The sequence below is a fragment of the Hakea prostrata genome, chromosome 3 (assembly GCF_041222555.1).
Source record: "Hakea prostrata isolate BN-2017 chromosome 3, UWA_Hpros_2, whole genome shotgun sequence".
In the NCBI taxonomy this organism is placed as follows: Eukaryota; Viridiplantae; Streptophyta; class Magnoliopsida; order Proteales; family Proteaceae; genus Hakea; species Hakea prostrata.
In genome coordinates, this window is record NC_142602.1 from 35,746,878 (window position 1) to 35,773,838 (window position 26,961).

The 26,961-nt window shown below is 37.1% G+C and overlaps 1 protein-coding gene across 3 annotated transcripts in view; it reads left to right on the forward strand.

Moving 5' to 3' along the window:
- The first annotated feature begins 1,989 nt into the window (after positions 1–1,989).
- Positions 1,990–26,961, forward strand: part of LOC149022164 (ARM repeat superfamily protein) — a 52,604-nt gene continuing 27,632 nt past the window's right edge. For all 3 annotated transcript variants that reach the window (XM_089150331.1, XM_089150333.1, XM_089150334.1), the window contains exons 1-13: positions 1,990–2,510; positions 2,983–3,057; positions 3,417–3,532; positions 5,783–5,897; positions 6,568–6,696; positions 7,173–7,220; positions 7,409–7,593; positions 7,696–7,892; positions 7,976–8,268; positions 12,930–13,079; positions 13,180–13,374; positions 21,102–21,251; positions 21,476–21,551. In XM_089150331.1, the coding sequence (XP_089006457.1) occupies positions 2,376–2,510; positions 2,983–3,057; positions 3,417–3,532; positions 5,783–5,897; positions 6,568–6,696; positions 7,173–7,220; positions 7,409–7,593; positions 7,696–7,892; positions 7,976–8,268; positions 12,930–13,079; positions 13,180–13,374; positions 21,102–21,251; positions 21,476–21,551 (1,864 nt within the window). In that variant the 5' untranslated portion in view covers positions 1,990–2,375. The remainder of the gene's footprint in view (positions 2,511–2,982; positions 3,058–3,416; positions 3,533–5,782; positions 5,898–6,567; positions 6,697–7,172; positions 7,221–7,408; positions 7,594–7,695; positions 7,893–7,975; positions 8,269–12,929; positions 13,080–13,179; positions 13,375–21,101; positions 21,252–21,475; positions 21,552–26,961) is intronic.

Genomic DNA, 26,961 nt, shown 5'->3' on the forward strand with positions numbered 1-26,961 from the left:
CCTGGATCCTTGATCAGAGATGCCTACAGTCGTGCCTCTCTTTGGTTAAGGTTTCCATTTTACTTTCTGCAATTTGCTTTATGTTATTTACTTTCTGCAATTTACTTTCAGCATTTATTTATTGTTCTCCCTTCCCTTGGGTCCTTAATCAGAGATGCCTACAGTCGTGCCTCTCTTTGGTTAAGGTTTCCCTTTCCTCTTATTGCTTTGATTATTTCTTTTCTGCAATTTCTTTTTCTCTACTATCCATTCCCCCGATCGGTGGACTGTAAGCTACGGCAAAGGGTCCACGATCAAAGTCATTATTATTATACTCCCCTTCCCTTGATCCAGAGCTGACACTCGAATCACTTCCCTTTTCCTTTTATTTTTATTGTTCGCATTTTTTTCCTGTCTTTTATTTATGCATTGATTGTGTTTAATTTATTTTTCGTTTCAATTCAATTGCATTAGATGTATAGATTAGGATCGTTTAGTTTAGTTAATTAGTTAACAAAAATTGAATCATTCCACTCTCGCATTACTATTAAGAAGTTGAATTCTAAGTGGCATATCTCCTTGAGATTGACCTGTTAGCTACACGATACCGTGCGTTTGCGGTTACTTTTAAATTTCACAAACATATTACATGCCTGGATATGCCAGGTAGGGTACTGACTAGGTGGACGTGACAACAACGGTTAGTGATATATAGACAAAATATTCCAATCCAAGGGAATCATATATTTGATCAATAAACGGTGAAGATTAAATCAACTAAAGATACCCATCCAAAGGCTATGGAGGAAGACAAACGGATGGTTGGAAGTGAACAGTCTCTTCATAATGATGGCATGCATTGAATGTGAAATGACAGCCGTGACACGTGTCAATATCTTATGCAAACCCACATCAGACGTGTATCGATACGCGAGCTAATGATGGCTAACCCTATGAGACGTTACGTCTTTCGAGAAAGAGACCTTGATCTAATCGACCAAATGCATAATGACCGGTTATTGCATAATCCCTTGGGTCGAACACATGATTCACGACTCCAAGAGACTGGGGGGCTTATGTTAATGACTAAAATGGTCACCTTACACAACCCGGTCTAATTATGTGCTTTGTTCTGTTCCGACTGTTAGTTGTTCCGAACACACTTCGTAAGATCGGTCCGACTAGATTCAAAGAAGTCTGATTGAAGTAAACTTCTACGGAAAGGCAATCACCTAGAAGGATAAGTCAGGTAAACAACTCTTCTTAGAGTTATATTCCAAATTTAACTATGATACTTAAAACTATATAAGCACCTCAAGTAGGCATAAGAAAGTAAGTATTCATATTTTGTGTGATCAGTTACTTGACTTCTCTATTGAGTAGTTGTGATCATATCTCATTGGTACTGACTTGCTCGTCGGAGACGTACCTTGATCCCTAAGGTCGAGTACGTGTTTTGCAGGTACTTGCTAAGGAAGGACGATCAACAATCCTTTCATATCAAGAACATCTTATTGTGTGTGCAAGAATTATATTTTCTTGTAGACTTTGATAATTCATCTTTGTCAATGGTAGGATAGTCAAGTGGTTAACAACCCAATCTCTCATGGGAAGGTCTTGGGTTCTCACCCATTCGGCATTCATCTTCTCTTAATTTTCTTCTTGTCTTTAATATATATATATTTTCATTTTATAACAGTTTTTTATTTTTTTATTTTTGGGGGAAGATATAAGCATACATTTGAAGGTATTTTTTTTTGGTAAATAGCATACATTTGAAGGGGAAATTGGTCAACGCGTTGCCATCAATAAATCAAAAATTAAAAACTTAGACCCTCTTTCGTTTATTATTATTATTATTTATTTAATTCCATGGCATCTTCCCTCTTTGGCATTTAAACTCAGGTGATTCTTTTTGAAAATTAAGCAGTAAAATTTGAAAATCACATTTTATAAATTGAAAACGCAATTAATTTTCGGCAACAAATATAAAAGCCGACAGTACTGTGATTTAATCTTTGTTTATTTATTTATTTTTTTGGCTCCATCAGAAGTTGAGAATTCTGGGAATTTTCCTCGGTTTTTCTTCAATCTTCTTCTGATTGCAGGCTGAGTCACGCTGTGACACCTCAATTTGATCAAAAAAGGAAACTTTGATTTAATTTATAACTTGGTTTGGCTTTTTCCTTTCAAGAATTTGCTTCAATTTTGCTAAATCTGTCCTTATTTCTTGTAGTCTTTCGGACATTGCAACAGGGTATTCTGGTGATTCTTTCAGGGATCACCAGAACCCAATTTCTGAAAGATTGAGAAACGAATTCTGAGAAGCTGTTTTGAATTTTGTTGGGTCATTGGATTTTTCGCAATTCCCTGGGGTACGACCTTTTGTTGATACCATGGGTGTGATGTCGAGGCGGGTCGTTCCCGCCTGTGGTAACCTCTGTTTCTTCTGTCCTGCAATGCGGCCAAGGTCGAGGCAGCCGGTAAAGCGATACAAGAAGCTCCTTTCTGATGTTTTGCCTCGATCTCAGGTTAATCCCTTCGTCAACACTTGAAAATTTTGAGTTCTGTGTTTATGATATTATTTTTCTATTTTTGCAAAATTGGGTTCACTGATCAAATGCTGTACTCTGTTGACACTTAGTTGAACGTGTTATTCCAGAATTGTTTATACGAGCAGAACATTTGTAACTTCTTAATCTCTTAATGAGATGACCGTTTTCCAGTGGAATTGTTTTTAATATCAGCTTAATTGATTCTCATGAAGTGCAGTCGTTTTTGGAACTGGGGAAAGAGGGCTAGCTTCCATTATAAGGGGGTTGAACAAATTCATATTTAGACCTGGAGTGTGTGTATGAGTGAGATTTCTAGCACATTTGTTTCTTGGGAGTAGTGTAGACGATCATGAAAATTTACGGCTGATCTATCTTTACACCTAATAAGAGCACAAACGGAGCATATTGATTTTCTGATTACCTTTCCTTTGTCGTTGGTTTTTGGTAGGATGCCGAACTAAATGACAGAAAAATTGGGAAGCTTTGTGAATATGCTTCAAAGAATCCATTACGCATTCCAAAGGTACGAATTCTCCTTGATTAATTGACAGGAGTTGCTTCACTGTTATGATTATGGTGTTTTCATTGGGTTGCACATGTTTCTAAGTTGCCGTGTTTTATGATGAGGATGAAAGGATTCATAAATTACAAATTTTGTCTAATTTAGAGGGGAGTATGCTCTGATTATCGTCTTTAATTTCCCAGTCTGCACGATTCCATTGGATTCCTACAGTAAAGAAATTAAGTATTCTGATTTATATCATAGTTTTTAATAAGAAAAATATGTTACACATTGGGCAGTTTTGCATTTTTCTTTGGTCCATTTTTTCCTTTATCTTGAAGTTTTGTCTTATTTTATGTTTCGTTGCCCCTACTTCACAGATTACGAAGCACCTAGAACAGAGATGTTACAAGGATTTGCGAACTGAGCACTTTGGATCAGCAAAAGTTGTGTTGAGTATCTACAGGAAATTGCTTACTTCATGTAAGGAGCAAATGTAAGTTTGCTTTTGATCTTGGTTTTCATTTCTAAGTCTAAATTTATTCACTCAGACTCAGTTCTCCATCTTCTTATGGTGTGTTTTGCTACAATGATGTTATCATGTCGGAAAGTGCTTTCCTTTAATTGGTTGCTCCACACTGCCTTGTGCAAAAGAGGTTTTCCATAGGATGCGTCTACCATAATATGGTAACAAATAGGCACATACTCTTTAACATGCGCATGAGCAGGGTGGGAGAGGAGAAGAAAAAAAGAAAGAAAAAGGAATCAAGTTTCGTACTCATCTCATCTACTGTTTCTACTTCAAGACAAACACTTTATTTGCAAGAACTGGACCCTTATCCTTGATCTGGGCACAGATTCTCCTGCAACCAAATCTGCCCTTACTTTGTATAGTTATCAGAGATATTTGTCTTTGTTTCTCTATAAATCTTCATTGCCCTTTCCTTCAAAGATTGAAGATAAAGTTAGACTACTCTTCACTGAGATGCTTTTGCTAGGCCCCCTCATCATTGATTCCAGTAAGGAGTTCCTACATGGCACAATAGACATCACAGACAATGTGAGTCTGCGATCACCAAAACCATCTATTACATCTTATTTTTCTCATTGTAACCATTCAGGGTGCAGTAGAGTGGGTAGTTTATATTTATCAGGATACGACTGGCAGCTGAAGTTATATAAAAGACCATAATATGGCATCAAAGTTTGTGACGTTGCTGAAAAGGGTCAACTTCTCCAAGTGGGTTTCCCTAGGCATGTGGATCCAATGTATTCTTCACTTATATGGCATAACTAATTACATATTGGCATATTGCAAGACATTGGTGACAGCTTCGTGAATTTGACTTTTTAATTATTGAAGGAATTCTAAATTTCTATGCTGGGAGATGTAGTTTTATTAGTTCTATTACAATCTTGGGCCAGCTCTAGCTTCTTTAAGCTAGCTTACCAGGTTGTTGAATGTTTTCCTTCACTGTCTTCTCTTAACTTGGTCAGAGTCCTTAGATGTTTTAAAATCTAAGGCTGAAATAAACAGAAAACTCATGGGAAAAGGTTAGGTTGACCTAGTGTTTCAAGCCACAGAAATTAAATGGGAAAAACTACTATTTCGTGACTTGAAAAGTACCTGTAAACAGTTAAGTATGAAGAAAAAGAAAAAAGAAAGATCCATTTGATAGAGAGAGAGAGAGAGAGAGGAAAGAGATTGATCTATTAAAAGGAAGAAAGAGACGAGATGGAAGAGGCCTTCATTTGGCAGACAGTTCAACTGAAATTTGCTTAATCTGACAATCTATAGGTGGGGTTGATAAATAGATTGGTCTATTAGGCAGAAGGAGGAGATGTAAGGGGCCTTCATTTGGCGCACATTTCGAGTAAAATTTGCTTAATCTGACACTTATTCAGAAGGTGGGTTGATCATTTATGAGAAAAACAATAGTCTTCTAAATCTGGAACAGGAAAGTAGAGTAGGTTACCTAATGAGGAGTCTAAAATACTTGATTAATTAGAATTGCTTAAGTATAAATATTCAAGATTATTGGGGTCCACAAAACTAATCAGAAGAGGATGCGTCTGTTTGTTTTAACTAAATTAAGGAAACGAGACTACCTAATTGTTCCCACTGCTAATTTTATGTATGTGTGTATATATAGATATACACACACACCGACACCCCCCCCCCTGTTTTATTTATTTAATGATGCATCAGAAATTACTGCATAATGCAGTAACTTAATTGCTAACTAGGAAATTCTTGAAATTTCTTTGAAAAACATTCATCATATAATTGTTCATTGCAGGAATGCATGTTGTATAAGGCAATATCCATTTCCATTTATGGATAGAATGATGAGTTTTCCTTGAATACTGGTGCATTGAAACATTGCATGCTTTGATAACCATACAACCTGTGGGTTTTATATATGTTTTGTGGAAGTCTGATGTGAATGATAGTAGCAGACTTGGAGTACTTGGTGTCAAACCAGTACTTAGCTTCTTATTCGGGGCTAGACATCAAAACCTTAACAATGAAATATATCTTATGATTTCTTTCCATTGTTGCATTGTTGTGAGTAAGCATATGGATCAAAACATTTGAAATGATATGGGCTGGAGTCCAATCACTTCTTTTGCTGGGAAACTGAGCTCCTTGTCTCCTTTGTTTTAAAAAAGGCTCGTAATTATTGGGTAAGCATCCAATTTATTTATTGCTATAACATTTAGTCATGTCATCCTATGTTTGCAGGCCACTATATGCCAGTAGCTTATTGTCAGTACTCCAGACGGTTTTAGAACAAACTCGACAGGATGAAATGCGCATTCTGGGCTGCCAAACTCTTGTTGACTTCATCAATAGCCAGGTAAATTGCTGTTGCAGGCATGGAATATAAGTTCATCTGTATGCACCTTCAATGTAGTGCCCAGAATTATAACTGGCATAGACATGCATTCTTGCTATGATAAAATTCAAATATTGGATTCTCCCCTTCTAGAGTATCTTTCCATGAATTCCCCTCCTAGATTGATAAGAGCCTGATGATCTGTCATTGACTACAGAAAGGGGAGAAGATACTTTAAATGTTCCCGTGGGGTTTAGGGGGAGAACGTGAGTTCCAAATTTATGATTTCTTTATCTCAAGGGGTACAGTTATTTTGCATTACGTAAGCTTTAAGTTACAGATTTTCGAGTGAGATTTTTTTTTTTGTTTTTTCAAATGACATATTAATATCATTGTCAATGGATGGTTCTTCCAAATTCGAATGTGAGTTCCAAATTTATGATTTCTTTATCTCAAGGGGTACAGTTATTTTACATTACGTAAGCTTTAAGTTACAGATTTTCAAGTGAGAATTTTTTTTTTTGTTTTTTCAAATGACATTAATATCATTGTCAATAGATGGTTCTTCCAAATTCCAATGGCATAGATACAGTACAGGAAATGATTTACTAGTTGCAACTTAAACTGTCTGAAGTCATTAATGTGGTATAATTTGTCTCAAAACTGACTTCTCAATGTGCTATGAAATCAGATAGACAGCACATACATGTTCAATTTAGAAGGCTTTATTCCAAAGCTTTGTCAACTGGCTCAAGAAATTGGAAATGATGAAAGAGCTCTACGTTTACGATCAGCAGGATTGCAAGCTCTTGCTTTCATGGTAAGTCTCATCTGTTTATGTTATTTGGCAGCCTAAAATCTTCTGTTAGAGCTGTCATTGATATTCTTGTTGATTATATTGGAGAATTCTTTGTATGTAAGGGCTTTCTGATTTTTGTATTTTCTCACATAAACCATTTTGTATATTTCTCTCTCTCTGTCTCCCTTTTGAGACAAGGCTTGTGCTGTGCCCATTGACCCTGCACTCAACATACTGGCACACAAAATTACCCCCTTGCCCTCAAGGTTTTCTCCAGATGACTAAAATAGCCTTTCAAGCACTTTATTAACTGAATTAGAATCTGATATCAAATTTTGTATCAGATTTCATTTTCTACTGCCATTTGGATATGGTTCTATCTTCGTATTTATTGTGCTTTCCTTGATCTGAGATAGCACTTGTAACTTTCTGAATTAATATGTTTACCAAAGAAAAAAAATTCTGAATTAATATAATTTCTCTTATGTGATTTTTAGGTATGGTTTATGGGTGAGTACTCCCATATCTCGGTGGACTTTGATCATGTAAGTTGGTTCCCCCCCCCCCCTTCTCATATCTTATTTTAGAAATGAAAAATGACTTGTATGCTTTATATTTGTCAACCTGCTCATTGGAAGCAATGTGATTTGCTGGCCTGTGTGTTTGGAGTTTGATTATACGGTTACTTCTGGGATAAGTCGGAAATAGTTATTCCTATCTTATGTTGGAGCAGATTATTTCAGTGACTTTGGAGAACTTCATACAGCTCCAGAAGAACTCAGATAACAAGCCAAACTCACATTGGGTTCAAGAAGTTTCCAAAACTGATGGTCATGAACCATTATTCCCAGAAGTTACCGATAAGGTCCCTCTATTGCCAGACCTTGTGAATATCAAACATGAACCGAACCCCACTTTGTAAGATCTAATTATTACCCTTTATTTTCTTGTTTCATTTTTGAGTAAACCGTATCCCTAGTATATGCTATGAGATCCTTTTATTATTGTTACTTGTAACAGCGATGCAGCCAAAATCCCCACTTATTGGGCTAGGGTTTGCTTGCATAATATGGCTGGACTAGCCAAGGAGGCAACTACAGTACGGCGTGTACTTGAACCGCTTTTTCGTAATTTTGATTCTGGGAATCTATGGTCTCCAGAGAATGGGGTTGCCAATTCTGTTTTGTCAGGCATGCAAACATTGATGGAGAAGTCAGGTGATCCTCTTTTTATCCATGACAACATCTATTGCTGCATTTTGGTTGAGCAGTTTGTCTAAAACCCTTTTGTCATCCTGCAGGACAAAACAGTCATCTGTTATTATCCATCTTGGTGAAGCATTTAGATCATAAAAGTGTTGCCAAACAGCCTAGTATGCAAGTTGACATTGTTAATCTGATCATCCATCTTGCACAAAATGTGAAGATGCAATCTTCACTAGCACTTCTTGGTGCTATAACCGATCTAATGAAATATTTGCGTAAATGCATTCAACGCTCAGCTGAAGCATCTAGCACTGATGATGAGTCTAATAAGTGTAGCACTGCTCTTCATTCTAAATTGGAAGAATGTCTAAAGCAGCTCTCGGACAAGGTTTATAAATTGCTTGTTATGAATTCATTAGGCATTGGTATTCTTCATGTTGTGTTGAAAACTGTGGGATTGGACTATTATTGCTTTGTTGTTACTTCAGGGTTTGATTATTTTTCTTCTTATATATTTTGCAATTGGAATTTAATTCTGATTATAAATAAAGTGGACGATGAGAAGTCACATCATTTGTATCAGTTGACTCCAAATTTGGTATAACAGCCCAAATCCCCAAATTCCCAAAATCCAGTAAATTTTCTCTTTCTTTGCACATCTAGTACCAATGCAGCCTCTGCCTGTTGGAGCAACTGCCTCCTCATCTTGGAATGTAGTCAGTTTCTGAAATATGCGAGCCTAGTTTTCCCTTGCCTACACCGTGAGTACCACAGCCTCTGCCCTTTGGTGCAACTGCCACCTCCTCTTGGAATGTAGTCAATTTCTGAACTATGCGACCGTAGTTTTCCCTAGCCAACGCTGCGACTCCTCTGCCATGATGGCTTCTTCTTGACAACTGTTGCAGTATCGTGCTTTCTTGGCAGTAAGTCATATAACAGGGGATTGAAATGTATTCTTACAAATTTTATTGCTATGATGGACCATCAATCACTTCAATTTGAAGCTGTAATTTTTCGTGATTGGTTCTTGCATAACTGCATGGAGATTGTTTCCGCCACAAAAGAGTGAATTGGAATTTATTGTGATCTTTTTGCTTTTCATCCTTTATATTATTTCTTCTCCATGTGTACTGCTACGTGTGAGTGGGAGATTGAAGATTATTATTGTCTTGTCTGCTCGATCAAAGACTATTCCTCTTGTTTGCTTAAGTCATTTGAATATTAGTATTATTGATTTGGGTCCTTGGCAACAATAACTGCCTGTTGTGTCTTGGGACAAGGATCAAGATCTCAGATTCGAGGATGGTTTTGGCCAGCGAGAAACTGGGGCCGAGATGGGTTGAAATCATGTCGAAACCAGGGATTTTTAGGTATAAAAATGAAAAATCAACATATGAGGGGCTGGTCAAAACTGGTAGAAACTACTGAAATTTACACATGATGGGCTGGTCAAAACTAGTAGAAACTACTGAAACTTGCTGAAACTGTTGAAATTGGTTGAAAATGGTCATAACTTGGCATTTTTTGGTCAAAGCTTCCGAAATTCTGGAAATATTGATCAAAAGTTTACTGAATTTTCTGAAATATTGTTGAAACCTGGGACTTTTAAAATTAACCCATGGTTTTGTCTCCGTTTCTTGGAAACCGAGATACGACCGAAATCTCGGCCAATCACAGTCGAAACTTGAACCATGGTCCAGAATATCTTTTATTGCCTATTGGATCTATGGTAACCTATCTGTCAGTTGAGTATTTATCTGAGGTCCCTCTTTGAGGCCCTATCTTTGCCTTATTTGAGAAGAATAATGTTCACTACTTGCCTCCTTTGTGGAGGGCTTATGTAAACTTATTGGAGCTGCACTTTTATCTTTCTTTCTATAGATTATTGCCTACTACCTGCCTCCTCTGGTGTAGTTGTTAGATGCTGCATTTATATCCTTCGTTGAGAAGATAACTGCTAACTACTACTGGTCTTCTTTGAGAAAAATAATGCTCACTACTTGCCTTCTTTGTGGAGGGCTTATGTAAACTTATTGGAGCTGCACTTTTATCTTTCTTTCTATAGATTATTGCCTACTACCTGCCTCCTTTGGTGTAGTTGTTAGATGCTGCATTTATATCCTTCGTTGAGAAGATAACTGCTAACTACTACTGGCCTTCTTTGAGAAGTGCATTTGATGTTGCTGTTGCTGCTATGCTTGTGGATTGCGGTTCTATTCATTACCACCTACTTTTCTCGTTGTTATATGTTTATTTGGCATGAGCAAGGTTCAAGATCTTGGTTTTGAGGCTGGTTTCAGCTAGACAGAAACTAAGATCTGGCTGAGATCTTGGCAAGATTGGCTGAAACTAGGGTGTTTTCTCTGGAAATTTCAGTACCTGCTTTTGGCCCTAATCTGAGTGTTTTTTGAGCTGGTTTTTGGCATACACCTTATCTTGAGGCTTCTAGACACAACAAGTGAGCTATTTTATATAAAAAATCAATGAAAGTACCAATTCATATCCTACTAATTTAGAGGCGCATAATCTGTTACCGAAAAATACAAAGAGTTGTCATTTAATGTGCTCTATAATGTTTAATGCAACCAACATTCCATTTAAAGCAAGATGATGGTAACCACAAATGAAAGAAGCAAAAGATAACTTAATTGCATGTCGTTCATCATTTATAAATAGTTTTTTCCCCCTCCCAAATACATTCTATGTAAAATAAACTTTTTAGACCAGAAAATTAAAAAAATTACTAAGATTAAATTTTTTTTTTATGAACTACATGGGTTCATATAGGCCCCTAAACTAAACATATATTGGTTTGAGCAAGAACGAACATGTATTGGTGAGTCAGCTATAAAAAAATCAAGGTTTTGGGAAGAAACCAAGAACCCACTTGCCTTTCTTCAAATTAGCTTTAGTCCACCTTAGTCAAGATGACGGTAACCACAAACTAAATAAGCAAAAGAAACTTAAGTTCATCTCATCCATCATTTATAAATAGTAATTTTTTTTTCCCAAATACATTCTATGGAAATTATACATTTATAAACCAGACAAACTAAAGAAGCAAAAGAAACTTGAGTTCATGTCATCCATCATTTATAAATAGTTTTTTTTTTTTTTTTTTTTTTTTTTTTTTTTTGAACTCTTGGGTTTATAGATCAGGCACCTAAACTAAACATATATTGGTTTGAACAAGAATGAACATGTATTGACGAATCAACTATAAAAAAATCAAGGTTTTGGGAAGAACCCACTTACCTTTCTTCAAATGAGCTTTAATCCACCTTAATCCAGCAAATGGGAGGAAGAACCACAAAGAGTGGATGGATTGGCAAGAAAAAGGGAGGTTTTCTTCAAAATGCCCCTGCGAAGCTTGAGATGATTGAAAAGAGGGAGACTATGGAACTTCGCAGATCTCGTCTAAATAGGTAAATAAAAGCTCACTTTTGGACCAAGATGGTTGAACTGAGTCAGTATGACTGGTTTTGGTTGAACTTTCAACCGACACCAACAGATATTCAAGACTTTTAACACTCCTAGCAGGTTTCATCTTGGTTTTGGGAGAAACCAATATTTCAGCAAAACTTGAACCATGAGCATGAGGATTACCTGTGGAAGTTGGTGATGCTTAATGTACTTGAGTTGATACTGCTACCTAGGTGAAGTTTTCTATGTATATACCTAGGAGAAGTTCAGAGTTCTGTTAGTGATTAGTGTCAGATGCTTTTAAATTCTCTAAGGTTAGTAAAAAAAAGAGTTTGGCTGGAATGCTATAAATATTAGGAGTTACCATTTCTAATGCATGTTTGGCCATTCCCGTACCTGTCTCTAGATGCAGTAGGAGAAAGTAATTTTGATGACATGACCCGTTATAAAAATATTTTCCCTTCTATTATGTGGCTTTTGCATATATGTATTACTTGATCTTCAGGATCTTCCAGTTTGTAATTTTTGTTATACATTGTTGTGCTCATCCTTAACTCAGTTTTTTCATCCCCAAGGTTTAAAGGTACAGTATGTTTGTTGAAGGGAGCTTTAAACTTTTGCTAATATCAGATAAAAATTATTCTCAATATTATGTGCTGCTTTACCATGCTACTATTACTATTCAATTCTACTCACCTGGATCTCTTTACTTAATATTCACCTAAGATTCATTTATTTTTCTCATCGGATACATGTTTTTGGTCCTAGAAAATGAACACGGCAAAGTGCCACTTTGAAACCACTTTGAACCAACTTTTATCCAAACTATGCATGTAATTGCAGTTATTTCATAATTCTGTATTACTTCTTTTATATGGGAGTTTTAGATAGGAGTGGTAGATTATGATTGGGATTTGATAGAGTTGCCAGCTTCCTTGATTGATTTGGTTTCCTAATTTAAGTAGGGTGTTAATCGTTTCCACTTTCATGAGACTTTGTTTTCCTGTATGTATGGCATATGCTTGTAAATTGTAATATGACGGAGGATATAGAGATTGAATCTAAGTTTGAGATTTCTCATATGGCATGATAGATAGTGCTCTTCTCTGTTCCCTCTTCCCTCTTCTTGTTCTTCCTTGTCAACCAAATCTTCCTACCAGCTTCCCAGGTGAGAGGTTTAAGATGAACTGTTGATAACGTATTACTTGTCAACAGATTTCCCTTGTTCCCAAATACCCTTACATCCACTCTTATTATGCTTTGTCCTCATTCCATTGTTAATGCCTAGATTGGGCTTCTTATTTAATTCGTATTTGTCCTCTGTCCTCTCCTTTATTTTCTTGAGTAGGCTGACCATAAGAGATTGGACCAGGGGTTTCAAACCTCAGATTGCATCACCATTGCTAGTATTTCCCCACTAGGTTGGGTTGCTATTCTGTATCAAGGTCTTTAGTTTGATTGGTGTGCCCATTAGCAGTGTAGCTTGTTCAATGATGATATCTCAAAGTCTTCTCACATCACAGTAGTATTATATAATAGATTTTCTTGATCTTCTACATTCTTATAATGATGCTTGTATCTTGGGCTTTCGTGTTTTTCTTTACGACTAAGATTTTGAATGAACAGGTTGGGGATTTAGGACCCATTCTTGACGTGATGGCTGTTGTGCTGGAGAATATCCCAGCTACAATCATTATGGTGAGAACAACTATCGCTGCTGTCTATCGGACTGCACAGATAGTTTCTTCCATCCCTAACATATCCCATCAGAAGAAGGCAAGTGTTACTGTGTTTAAAGCAATAGTGCGCTACTCTATCACAGGCTTCTAATATAGTTCGATCAGGTTGCTCATTACATATTAACTATTTGTTTCAGGCCTTCCCAGAAGCTCTATTTCATCAATTGCTCTCTGCAATGGTCCATCCAGACCATGAAACTCGGGTTGGGGCTCACCGTATTTTTTCCGTTGTGCTCATGCCATCACTGGTTTGTCCTCTATCGGAAATGCACAAGAAGACCTCTGAGCCATGTCTCTCAAGGTTCTCTTCTTCACGTACTTCCTTAGAAGAGGTAAGGAATGGCTGGTTTTTCATGCACTTTGAAAGCATTGATAATAAGATAAAATTAGATGTGACAGGTTAGGCTTAGGATGGGTGGAGTACAAAATTTTGGATATGGGTGTAATCATAGTTTGAAATCTCATTAGTCTAAGTATCTCGGTAGGGTCAAGACCACGAGATACCGAGATTTGGGCCAACATCTCGCCGAACCTGATACAAATTTTGCCAGGTTTTGTTGTTGTCTTGGTGGGTTTTATGCAAAATTTTGGATATGGGTGTAATCATAGTTTGAAATCTCATTTAGTCTAAGTAGCTCGGTAGGGTCGAGACCACCGAGATACCGAGATTTGGGCCAACATCTCGCCGAACTTGATACAAATTTTGCCAGGTTTTGTTGTTGTCTCGGTGGGTTTTATGCATTTTTTAGGTCTGGTTCTTCTTGGACAACCTATTTTAGGACTTATACACACATAACCATGGTATCTTTGGTTAAGAAAACAACCCAAAAATGTCTTTGCTTGTTTGCAGTCAAATTTGAATATTTTCACACATCTAAACATTCTTGAAGTATAGATTCACATTCATGGAAACCCTATTTTGGGCTTTATTAACACATTTAAATGATCATATTGCAAAAATAGTTAGCTATATAGGGTTTGGTCTGTTTTTTTTTTCCACCTTTGATTGGCAGTTGAATCCTCATGTATAATTACACATTTATACATTGATTAAGTACTCAAGAGCATAATGAATAAGCAATTTGAAGTTTTAAATAAGTAATGAAGTGAATCATTATATATTGTGAATATTCATATAATCAAGTGATGTGGACCCAATGGTTTCCCTAAAATTGCCCAGAATCTTCCAGCAAATAAATTAAAAATATTATGGGATGCCTATAGGCATCTAAGAAAGATGTTGGAAACTCTTAGGAGGGATATGGGTTGACAGGGAAAAGCTAGGGTTTTGATAAAAAATTTTGGGAAGGGAAGGGAAGCCTGGTTTGGGTATGGGAAGGGTTTGGGATAAGGGATTACCAATATAAACAATTTGGAATTAGATGGAAGATATGTGGGTTGTTATATGGTAACCTAAAATAATCTAGGAAGGGTAGGAAACTTGCGGCAGGGTAGAAAGGGGAAGGGAAGCTTAAGGTTAGGCATGGGATGGTTCTTGCAATCTTCTTTTCTTTTATTTATTTTCTTGCTTCTTCTTTTGTTTTTGTTTTTCTTTCTTGTAATTCTACCGCAAGAACCAGAAAATAAAGAAACACAAATAAAAGAAAACAGAAAATTAAAAGAAATAGAAGAAAGGGGGAGAGAGAGAGAGGCTGCCGCAAGAGAAAAAGTGGGGGGAGGGGACCTTGGAGCTGTTACAGGTGTGGGAGGGGGCTGGGGATGCTTGCGGAGAGGGGAGATGGGTGGGAGTGGGTTCTTGATGGAGTCATAGGGTAGGGAAGGTGATGTGAACCAAAATTGTTCCCTTGGCCGAAACCCTGGAGTGGGCCCCACGACACTTCCAAGGGTGCACCTAGGGTTGGCTGAACCCTCTAGGTGGGGGTATTTTTGCCCCTTTGGCCCTAATTTAGTTGTTGCTTTATTTTTCAGAATTTAATTTTAATTTATTGAAGAGTTTCAGTCAGTTAGAAAGTCCAGTCTAGGTAAAAGTTCTTGTGTTTGGGAACTCTTATTTAAAGATAAGATTCTGTTGGATTCTATTAGGAGTCTAATAAGAGTTTGTATAGGAGTTAAATTAGAGTTTGCATTCATGTAAACTTCTATTCCTTGTAATAGTCTACTTTCCACTTTATTATAAATAAAGGGCTTGAGATCATGGATCAATAAGCCATTCTACTACAATCGTTTCTTTCTACATGGCATCAGAGCCTAAATTCGATTAGAAATTTTCTCTCTTTCAAACCCATCGAAACCATTGTTCTTCAGTTACTACGATTAGTTTTTTTTTTTTTTTCTTCTTGTTCTTCAGTGCACGATCTTTTCAGTTGCAAACTTCGAAGACCAGAAAAAAAATATAAAGAAGAAGAGAAGAACAATCACCGCTGCAACTAAGCTTCTTCTTCTTCATCTGCAACATCTCATCTTCATCTACAACATCCCATCGCACCTAACAGAGATCTGCTTAATCCTTGCTTCCGCCATCGACCAAAGAAAAAAAAAAAGAGAAGAAGAATCTCGCTCCCTATTACCGCCGCTGCTGCTTCCTGTTGCCACCGCTGCTGCTAATGCTCGCTGATTCCGATTCTTGCCGCTGCTTCTGTGCAATCGACGAAAAAAGAGGAGTCGAAACAGCAGACAAAAACACTCTGCTACTACTGCATCTGCTTCCTGCGCCTACCAGTGAGTTTTCCTCTGATTTTTCTCGCAATTTCTGGTGTTTAAGTCTCAGTTTCGTTGCCAAAGTCCCTGTGATAGATCGAGATTGAATCGCTGTTGAGTTTATGTTTTGTGGTGCTTTAACTTACCGTCAATCTATCGAATTAAAAGGAGGTGTTATTTTTAAAATTTGAATTCTCTCAATGACCTATTAGTAAATTAGCATAACTACAGGGACTTATGCATAATTTGCAATTTTTAGGGGCCTTATTATCATTTTCCAAAATTCCAGGGACTTATTTGTAATTTCCAGTTTTATAGGGGCATATCTGTAATTTTCAAAAAAAAAAGAAAAGGAGAAAAATTGTCTGAGTTGTTTGGCTATTGCATTCTGCGACGTTTCTGTTACTTCGAAAGGGTGAAGACTGAAGAACTGCAGATAATTTTGTCAACATGACAACTATTGATGATACTACTGCTCCCACTGGATCCGAATATTTTTCCACTTTTCATTCTCTTTCGGTAAGATTTGACGGCACAAATTACTTGATCTGGTCTCGATCTGCTTACCTGACTATTGCTGGAAGAGGACTAGTTGGATACATTACGGGCACTACTATCAAACCCACTACCGCAGGTGTTTTACAGGATAAATGGATATCAAACGACTCTCTTATTATGTCATTCCTTTTGAATTCCATGCATCCAAATATTGCCCGGGGTTACCTTTTACTTGATACTACAGCCCAAATCTGGAAGGCTACTACTGAAACATATGGACAGTTGGGGAATGATGCACAGGTTTATGAGCTACGAAATAAGCTTCATGAGACTACCCAAAAGGAACTAACTGTGGCCCATTATTATGCTGAGTTGCGATCTCTTTGGCAAGAGTTGGATCATTATGGGGATTATCACCCCACTAATCCAGATGATGTGGCGACATATAAGAAGTACATTGATAAGATTCGAGTATATGATTTCTTGGCAGGTTTGAACGTGGAGTACGATCATATCAGAGTGCAAGTCTTAAGTCGTTCTCCCTTTCCTACGCTAGAACAGTCTTATGCTCTTGTTCAGTGTGAGGAAAGTCGTCGATTAGTCATGCTTCATACTCCTATTATGGAGAAATCAGCTTTACAGTCTGTTCGCACTAAATCTGATTCGGCTAAGGAGATTGTTAAGTGTGAGCACTGTCACAAACCATATCATACCAAGGAAAATTGTTGGAAACTGCATGGGAAGCCTGCTGATTTTGAGCAAAAACGAGCACAAAGACAGGGAAAACAAAAGGCTAATCTTTCTAATACAGTTTCCACCACACCCTCTGCAGACGTTGGTTTTTCGCAGGAGGAGTTCGCTACTTTGCGACGTATTATGCAGTCTTCTACTGCCGGTACAGCCTCGACCACTGCTTCCTCTACTACCCCTACCAACTCCTACCTAGCTACTTCAGGATCTGGGGAAGGAGATTGGTCGTGGTAAATGGACTTTATTTGCTAGAGCCGATTGGAGGATCTACTTTTGCTTTGACTACATCTTCTAATCCGGTCTATTCGGTAATATCAGACCTTCATTAGTGGCACCGTAGGCTTGGTCAACCCCCTTTCAAATTTTGTCATTTTCTCTAGAGTTGTTTTCCTGATACTTTTATCTTACCATTACAATTTCTTCCTTTCCAAGTTTCCCCATTGGAATTTCCTTTGTTATTATCTTCCCACATGTAAACGCTACACGTGAGGGGGAGATTGAAGATGTTTACAATTCAAAGCCTTTCATGTAGACTTCCTTATGTAGAATTTGATCTTTGTTACCTTTGAAAGTTTGTCCCTTACCTTCGCAATCTTCCACTTTGGAGATCTAACATTGCTATAGAGCTATCTTTTTGACTGTGCAGAACTTGATCTCTGTTAACCCTGGAGATTTGCCCCTTAACTTGACATCTTCCCTTCGGAGATCTAACCTTGCAAAAGACTTGTCGTTTGACCTTTGCAGAACTTGATCTCTATTACCTTTGGAGATTGTCACTTATCTTGACAAATTTTCCCCTACCTTTGGAGATTGTCCCTTGGCAAACTTTCCATTTAAAGATCTAACATTGCTACAAATCAAAACTTTCACTTTGGCTGTTTTACCCTAGCTATTGTTACCCCAAAAATATATTTTCCCTCAGATTTGTGCAGAAATTTAGTCTTCTCAACATTTGAAGATTCTACTTTTTTACTTGGGCGTTCTTCCTTGGAGACATAAAGTTGCAGTAAAGATGAGGACAAATCAAATGGAAGTTTAAAAGGCAAACGTAATCTATAAGTTTGAAGATCAAATTGCAGATGTTTACCTGGACAGATGTTTTATACTTTTTTGGTCAAGTTGGACATGTGTGATATCCATGCCTCAACTTGAGGGGGAGTGTTGGATTCTATTAGGAGTCTAATAAGAGTTTGTATAGGAGTTAAATTAGAGTTTGCATTCATGTAAACTTCTATTCCTTGTAATAGTCTACTTTCCACTTTATTATAAATAAAGGGCTTGAGATCATGGATCAATAAGCCATTCTACTACAATCGTTTCTTTCTACAGATTCCCAACAGTTTTATTTACAAGAAGGGCAAATTACATATAGACCCCTTGGATTTGCAATGAATTACATCAACTACTCCTAAAAAGAAATCAACCACAGATGCCCCCTTACTTCAATATCATCATTTAGCTTTACTACTTAACAGTTAAAGGGTATTTGTAATTGATTTCTTTTTAGGGGTACTAGATGTAATTGATTGTAGATCTAGGGGGTCTATATGTAATTTTCCCTTACAAGAATAGTTCCTTTAGAGTTTAAGTCTTAGGGGGGAATGTATTTTCAAGGGGATTCCATTAGATCTTTCATTATTTATTTGAATGGTTGTGATTAGTATGGTGGGATCTTAATCTATACAGGAATCCCACTTAGAGTTAGGGTCTTTTAGTAGGCTCTAAAGAGTCTATTCTTTCTTTGTATTTCTTTAGTCTGGATTAATAAAATTTGTTCAAGTATTGCAGCCAAGGAAGGTGCAGCGGGGTCCTATTTGGTAGGACCTCGTGGTTGTCTGGATTTCTGAAATCTCTCTTCTTCCTGCGAACCAGCAAGAAACTCCAGCAAGCATCCCTCCAGAAATTCTGCAAACCAGTGGATAATTCCCCTCCCCAACCCCTCCCCCACTTCTCTTCTTCCTTCTTCTTCTTCCTACCCTGCGCAACTCTAGAATTCCCCTTCCCTTGCTGCCACACCACTGGCAGCATCTTCCCAGACCCCTATGATCCCCTAAAACCCTCCCCCTACCCCCTACAACACTGCCATACCCCTCCCCTATTTCGACTTGCCGCAGAAACAGAAAAAGAAAAAGAAAGAAAGAAGAAAAAGAAAAAGAAAAAGAAAGAAAGAAGAAAAGAAGAGAAAAGAAAGAAAGAAAAGAAAAGAAAGAAGGGAAAGATTCAAAAGATTGCCTAAGATTCATCGAAGAATCCACCAATTTTTAATCCAATCCTTTTTCCATATCCCTAAAACCCGTTCCTTTCAGCTCTATGGTAATTTTGGGAATCTCAAACCAGCCCATGTAGAACCCTACCAACCCTAAGGATCCCAATTTTGTTTCCTAGTCTTTCCCTCCAATTTCATCTAGATCAGAACAGCCCATATCTTCCCTAAGAGTTTCCCACAACTTTCCTATCAACCCATATCACTCCTAAGAGCTTCTCCCAACTTCCTTTGATACCCATAGGTGTTCCATATTGTTAGATTATTTGGTGGAAGATTCTGGGCAAACCCCAAATTTGAGGGAATTCTTTCAAGAAACTCTTAACCCTAAAATTGGGTTTACATCAGAAGGGGTTTAGGCCTGCTGTACTTGTTTGATAGGAAGAAAGTGATATGAAAGCTTGATTGCTTGTAGATGCTGGAGTTTGCAAGATGAATGCTGGAATCTTGAAGGAGACGTTGGTCTTGAATAAGGTCTTTCAATTACTCAACCATGGCCTCCTCAACAAGGCCAGAACCCTTAACTCAATTTTATTGAATAATCATACTAAACTTACAATGGAAAAGACTAGGCTTATCTATAGCCATCGAAAGACTCCAATCTAATTGGGAAACTTTTATAATTTAGGTTTTCCACTTGCAATTAATCTCAGCCACACTAATAAAGACTTTAATTTAAACTAGATAACTAATGGAATCTCCTCGAAAATAGATTCCTTCTAAGACTTTAAGAGTCCAACGTAAGGAAAGGAACTCTTCTTGCAATAAAAGACATACAAGAGCCACTTTCTAAAGAAAGACTCCTATGGACTCAGGAACTCATCTTTAAATCAAACAAGACTTCCAAACTAATCAAGAATCTTGAAAATTAAGATTTCTGAAAATTAGTTTCAGAATATGTTTAGGGCTGGAATGGACCAAAATACCCCTCTAGGAGGATTTGGCCAGGGGGTGACCCTTGTTAACATCATTAAGTACTTAATTTTTTAGGATGTCATCACATCATACTCCCCTGAAGTCTTAGTTCAATTGTTTAGTACTTCGTGAAAGTTTGATGGGATTGACATGGATTGTTCTTTGAGTACCTGTCGTAGAATATAGATCCCCAAGTTGTGAAGAAACCCCTCGATCATGATAAGGTATATGATGCTGCTGGTAGCATGTACTTGCTGGTGGTTGGGTAGGAGAAACTGTTGTCCACAAAAAGCAATTTAGTATATTCTTTTGAGTGGGAGTCACACTTAATTTCCAAAATTTTGCAAGATGGCAACCAAAATTTCTGAAATTTGTGATATTGGGCATAAATATCAAAATTTTGTGAGATTTCAGTTGAAACTTCAGTCAATTTCATTTCATTGTCTTGGTTGGGGTCAAAATTTCCGAAATTCATTGAAATTTCAGCAAAATGTTGTAAAATTTTTCTCAAGGGTGTAATACATAGTAGCATTGTCTCTCAGGAGGAGGGCTGCTTGTTTTATATGGTTCAAAGCCAACTCAAGACTCCACAGCCTGACCTAGTCTTCTATATGTATGGGAGCCAACACAAGACTGAACAGTCTGACCTAGTCTTCTATATGTATGGGCAATGTGGGACTCCATTAGGTGAATCGGAAGTACCTTGAAAAAGTTACTTATGTAGAGAGTTTAGATGCCTAAACCTTTGAAAGTATGAAACCATCCAGAAAATTATCCATTTAAGCCAACCACACCATTGTCCCAGCTTTCTATGAAGTGAACTTTATTCCTTTAATCTTTCTGCTCCATGTGTTTTGAAAAATCAAAGCCTGACTATTTTGATGTATGCAACTCGTTTTAGAATCTTTTTCTTTGTTGCGAGCCTAGTGGCTGGGAATTTAGAGGTTTTAATCATTCATTTTAAACATTGTCCAGGAGCTGACTTCCCTTCGGTTGAGTAGTCACCAAGTAGATTTTCTTCTTTCGTCTCTCTGGGTTCAGGCAACTTCCTCAGAAAACACTCCCGCAAATTTTGAGGCAATTGCCCACACGTACAACCTTGCTTTGTTGTTCTCTCAGTCCAAGGTGAGGTTCTTCCCCGGTTAATTGTCCTCTATTTTTCCTTGTATATGTGTGTGTGTGGTGAAAAATAGTGTATTATGCCAATTCTAGTTGGTCACCTACACTAGTCATGATGGATAGTGATATATATTATTTGTTGTGTCCTTTATAAAATTCATTATGTAATCTTTTAGTTTTGGACTTGAATTTATCTTTCAATTGCATAATTGGTCATGTTGGCTTGTCAGACTTCCAGTCACATGTCTCTAGTTCGATGTTTCCAGCTGGGATTCTCACTCAGGAGCATCTCTCTTGAACCAGATGGTAAGATGCAACTGCTTACTACATTGCATGTGCTTCATCCCAAAATTTCTGGGAACAAAATTTGAAATAATTTGAGGAGACAACAACCAGTGTAGGATCTCATGTGTTGCAGATGCTTGGTGGTGGAGCTGACCATCAGGTGGTTGTGCAATGAACGAACTTGATTGATTTAACTTTCATACCCTATTCAGATTACCATCTATTTTCTTTCTGAAAGGGGGGTAGATATGTTTTCATCATATGACTTGGGTGTTTTCTCTTTGAATGTACCCATCCCTTACAAATATGATGCATATAAGGCTGTTTATGGCGTAGTTTAAATTAATGATTATTTGACATATAAACATAAATAAATGTGTTTGTTTTGATTTATGACCCCTGTTTCTGATTAAAATAAGTTGGTTTAAACATAAATTCAAAAATAGATCAAGGGCTGTTTATGATTTAAACCTCCGCATTGCTCACATCTACACTTTAATAGTATTTTAGGGATATCAAAATATACAAAACTAGCATAAACTAATAAATGCGAACTGAAACCAAAGCCAATCCACATTTACAAGGTAAACCAAACACAACTCAAAACCAAATTGATGATACATAATATATTATTCACCCACCTATGTCAAACATATTTCTTGTTGTATCAAATATTATTTTAGTAGTAACCAACAGATTATTGTTTATTACTCATAAACTATTATCATAATTGATTATTCATAAATAGATCATAAAAATAAATTATGCCAAATAGAGCCTAAATGCAAAGATGCATGGATGGATCTGTTTCGCATAATGTCACTGTGTAACAGGTTTGGTGCTCAATCTGTATTAAACACCTTGAAGTTTATCTTCTTCAAGAGAAAATATCACCTTTGAGAATTGAGATTGCTACCATATTACTAATGGACATAGAAGAACCACTGATGAGTTTCTAGAAAGTTGAATTGATTTAAGAATCGAGGAAATTGTCAGAATTGCAGAGAGTTAGAGGGGAAAAAAAGGATTCAAGAGATCAATAATAATATAGACAATTCAAGGTTCTTACGAGTTATATGGAGAAGAATGGTGTCCCATCGCCAGATCAGAAATTAGAGGGTTGATCTTATGAGGTGTGGGATTCTAGAAACAAAGGTTGGGACTTTATTCTATAGGCTATTGTGACTCTATTAAGGGCTCTATGGGTTAGAACTGAGCAGGGAAAAGGGGTTTCCTAGTTGGGTTAGGACCTGAAAACGTGGGAAGAAGAAGATGAGAAAGCTTGAGGGTGCTATGGAAAGGGGCTGAAATTGCAGGGGATTGATGGGGAAGGGGCTGGGAAGGTTGCGGATTGAAGGGAGGGTTTGCGACTTACTCTGATGGCTGGAAACTTGAAGAAAGCTTGCTGGAACTGTTTCTTGAGTACTCAAAGAAGAAGGAACTTGAAAATTGCAGAAATAATAGCTCAAACCCAGCCGTAGGTCACCCTCCCAGAAATCCCATGACTTCTAAGTCTTTCTTCAACTCATAATTTTCATTAACTCAAAACTGAAAAATTACATAAATAACTAGGCTGTTTATAGCCTCCACTGACCTTTCTAGATTCAACTAATGAATCCCTACTAAATTAGGATCCATTTACCCACTTAAATAGAACTTAACTAAAACAGAACTCCTTTCAAAATGGTTCCTAAAATTAGGGAACCCTGTCCTCACCTACTAAAAACTCCAACTAACAATCAAAGACCAATGTTAACTTGACAACTAGGACTTCAAAATAGGAAATAAAAACGGAATTATTTTCCTAAAATAAAACTGGACTTGGTCATCCAAATATGACTCAATCCAGAGGGTAGGAAAATGACCATTCTACCCCTGGATAGAATTCGGCCCCCTTTGGTTTGGCCCAACTTCCGAATTGGCTTGGACCCCTTTCTTGGTTCTTTTTGGGCTGGCTGGGGCCTTAATACATCACAACTATAGTAGGACTCTTGGTAATTTAAAACGAACAAAAAAATTGTTGCTTGAGTACTTGAAGAAGAAGGAACTTGAAAATTGCAGAAATAATAGCTCAAACCCAGCTGTAGGTCACCCTACCAAAGGTCCAATGACTTCTCTCTAAGTCTTTCTTCAACTCATAATTTTCATCAACTTAAAACTGAAAAATTACATGAATAACTAGGCTATTTATAGCCTCCACTGACCTTTTCAGATTGAACTAATGAATCCCTACTAAATTAGGATCCATTTGCCCACTTAAATAGAACTTAGCTTAAATAGAACTCCTTTCAAGATGAGGTTCCAAAAATTGGGAACCTTGTCCTCACCTACTAAAAACTCCAACTAACAATAAAGACCAACATTAACTTGACAACTAGGACTTCAAAATAGGAAATAAAACAGATTATTTTCCTAAAATAAAACTGGATTTGGTCATCCAAATATGACTTGATCCAGGGGGTAGGAAAATGACCATTCTACCCCTAGATAGAATTCAGCCCCCTTTGGTTTGGCCCAACTTTCTGAATTGGCTTGGGCCCCTTTCTTGGCTCTTTTGGGCTGGCTGGGGGCTGAATACATCACAACTAAAGGACTCTTGGTAATTTAAAACGAACAAAAAAAAAAAAAAAAAAAAATTAGGATCCTATTAGGACTCTTAGCAATTTAACACTAACTAAAACTAATCGTAAATATCCTACCTGAATTAAAAATCTGATTACATAATGAAGAATGTAGCTTTACACCCAATGGGAGTTGGAATGGTTGCACGTCATCATCCAAGTTTAGAAAACGTGGAGTGACTACTAATTATCCTTTTAAATAAATAAAAAAATCCTACATTATCTCTAGAAGGAAGTCACTCATCCTTGAGTTTTAGTGAGACAAGAAATAATATGATATGGAAAGCGCTTGTTCAAGAAGGAAGTAACTTTTTTTTCTTCTTTCCCTTGAAGGTGTGTGGAATGAAAAGAGGTAAGGTTTGCGTATAGTGATAATAATCATAATAGTAGTGAATAAGTGGAGAACATAATGGGGAGGAAGATCATAGAATGAAGAAGAAACAAAGTAGACAAATCATAGAGAAGAAGAAACTCTTAGCAATGTAAAACTGATCCTAGATATCCTATCCGATTAAAAAATTTGATTAAATAATTATCCCAATAGATAAATAACAATATCTTATATTATCTCTACAATCCCATGAAAACAATTCCTATCTGATCTCCTTGCAAGCTGGACTTGGGCCTTGGGGCCCACCAAATATGAATAATTATCTCCTAGGTTACTGTAGCATGAATAGTAACATCTTTACCAAGTCACTCTCTGGACTTGCTTTCAAGAATGGATGTTGCAAGCTGGGTATAGGAGATTTATATGCTCTAGCTTGAGGGGGAGTGTTGACGAATATATCTTGCACATAGTCAAGATATCATGGGAAATCTTGACCATGTACGCTTAGTTTCTTGCTATTTTAGTTACAAGTAATATTCCTGAGAATGGTCTCTATCTTAGAAAGATATGGAAGATCCTATGTAATATTTGCCTTTACCTTTTTGCTGTAACTCAGTTTTCCTAAATTGAGATTTGCCTTCTATTTTATAAATAAAGCACTCTAGGGAAGAGACTCTCTGGCGAGCTCTCTCCCCTGCCTTTCTTCCATTCATTTTCTCCTTCTCCCTCCTTCCTTCCTTCGTCCTTGCTGTTCAGTGTTCACTATTGCAGGAATTGCTACAGTTCTGATGCCAATTGATGAATTCATAAAAATCCAGAAAATATCTAGATTTTTTGGATAAAAATGGAATTCAGAAGATTTATATTGATATACAATCCAAGTTATTGATTTAGTTCAAATATGGTGAAATATCAGTTATATGGAGAAGAGTGGTTCCCCAAACTCCTGTTTAAATCCGATGGTCAGATCTGAATTTGTAACTTAATCCTATTAGGAGATTTTTGAAAGAAGGTTCATACTTGTAACTGAAAGCAGTGTATTCAGGAAATTCTAGTTAGCAGTAAAAGTGAACTGATTCGAAACTGTGCATAAACAGAAATTAGATATGAAAGATCAGCCACAAAATTGAAGAATTTAGAAAATCCTTCTAACAAGGTGATGCAAACAAACCAACATGGAACTAGGACCAAGTGATCCAGAAATTGACCAGGCCAGCTCAAGCTAGCCTGTTCAATTCAGGTGGTCTTTGAGAAGGCCAAAAAGAGGTCAAAACAGTGTTCACGTGAACAGTGTCACTGCTTATTATTGGCCTATTGGGAAAGTGCCATAGAGGATTTGTGGGCCCAAGATCAGATTACATGAAGATTTTATTCTTGGGAGATGGACCTTACTTTAGTTTCTATTTTTTAGTTATTTATGCATGTGGCTGAAATATAAAGCCTAGTAGTTTCTAATTTTAATTAGTTTTTATTTCTATACGATTTTATTGTCACTAGTACTAGGATATTAGTTTCTATTTTTAGTCTACTACGTTTTCTATTTCTTGAAAAGCTTTAGCCAAGCTATAAATAGGTTCCTTACATTGTAATATTAAAAAAAAAAAAGACTTCTGGGGTAGAAAAAAATGAAGTAAAGCCTGAGCTGTGTGCGTTTGCAACCCCCCTTCTCTCCTCTCCTCTTCTTCTTCTTCTTCTTCTTCTTCTTCTTCTTCTTCTTACGAGTGTTGTTCTCCTCTTTCCTTTCTTCGAGATGGATTCTTCTGAGATTTCCCCTTCTTCCCCCTATCATCTTTATCGTTCTTTCTTCTCTATCCTGTCCCTTATTAGAAGGATTTCTGGAAATCAATGTGAAAAACTGGAACTTGCAAATAACAAATAGTAGCAAAACTTTAGAGAGGCATATGAAGAAGAATCAGCAAATGAGAATGGTGAAAGAAGCAGTAGAATGCAACAATGTAATTGTTAGAGAATATTCCCAAGATCCCTTGGGATCTCAGGACTGTGCTGGTGCAGCCAGATCAAGATCCTTAAGGATCTTGTTAGGTCCTTTTATTTTTGGTAACGTAGCCTTATATAAAGCTGTCTTATATCCTCCTTTATGCAATAGAATAAGCCTCTTTCTGGCTGCTTCTTTTCTTCTTCTCTTCCTCTCTTCCACTCTCTGTCTCTATCCTTTGCTATTCGATTGGCATGGTATCAAAGTCATCTTGATATTGGCCAATCTCTAAGTGAATCCTTTGCTTTTCAGCCTCCTTTTTCATTCCCTTCTTTGTTATGATCAAACCAAGGTCTCTATTCACCTATCTGGAAGGTACAACTACTGAAAAAGGGATGATTTTTCACCCCTGTTCCCTTGTTTGTGATTTATTGGTGTGTGGACAATCAGGTAAATCTGCTTTCAATGCAGATTGTTTGTGGTTGTTCGTGGATTATTTGATGATGCCGATTAATGGATGATATTGCGATCTCGGGAATTTTC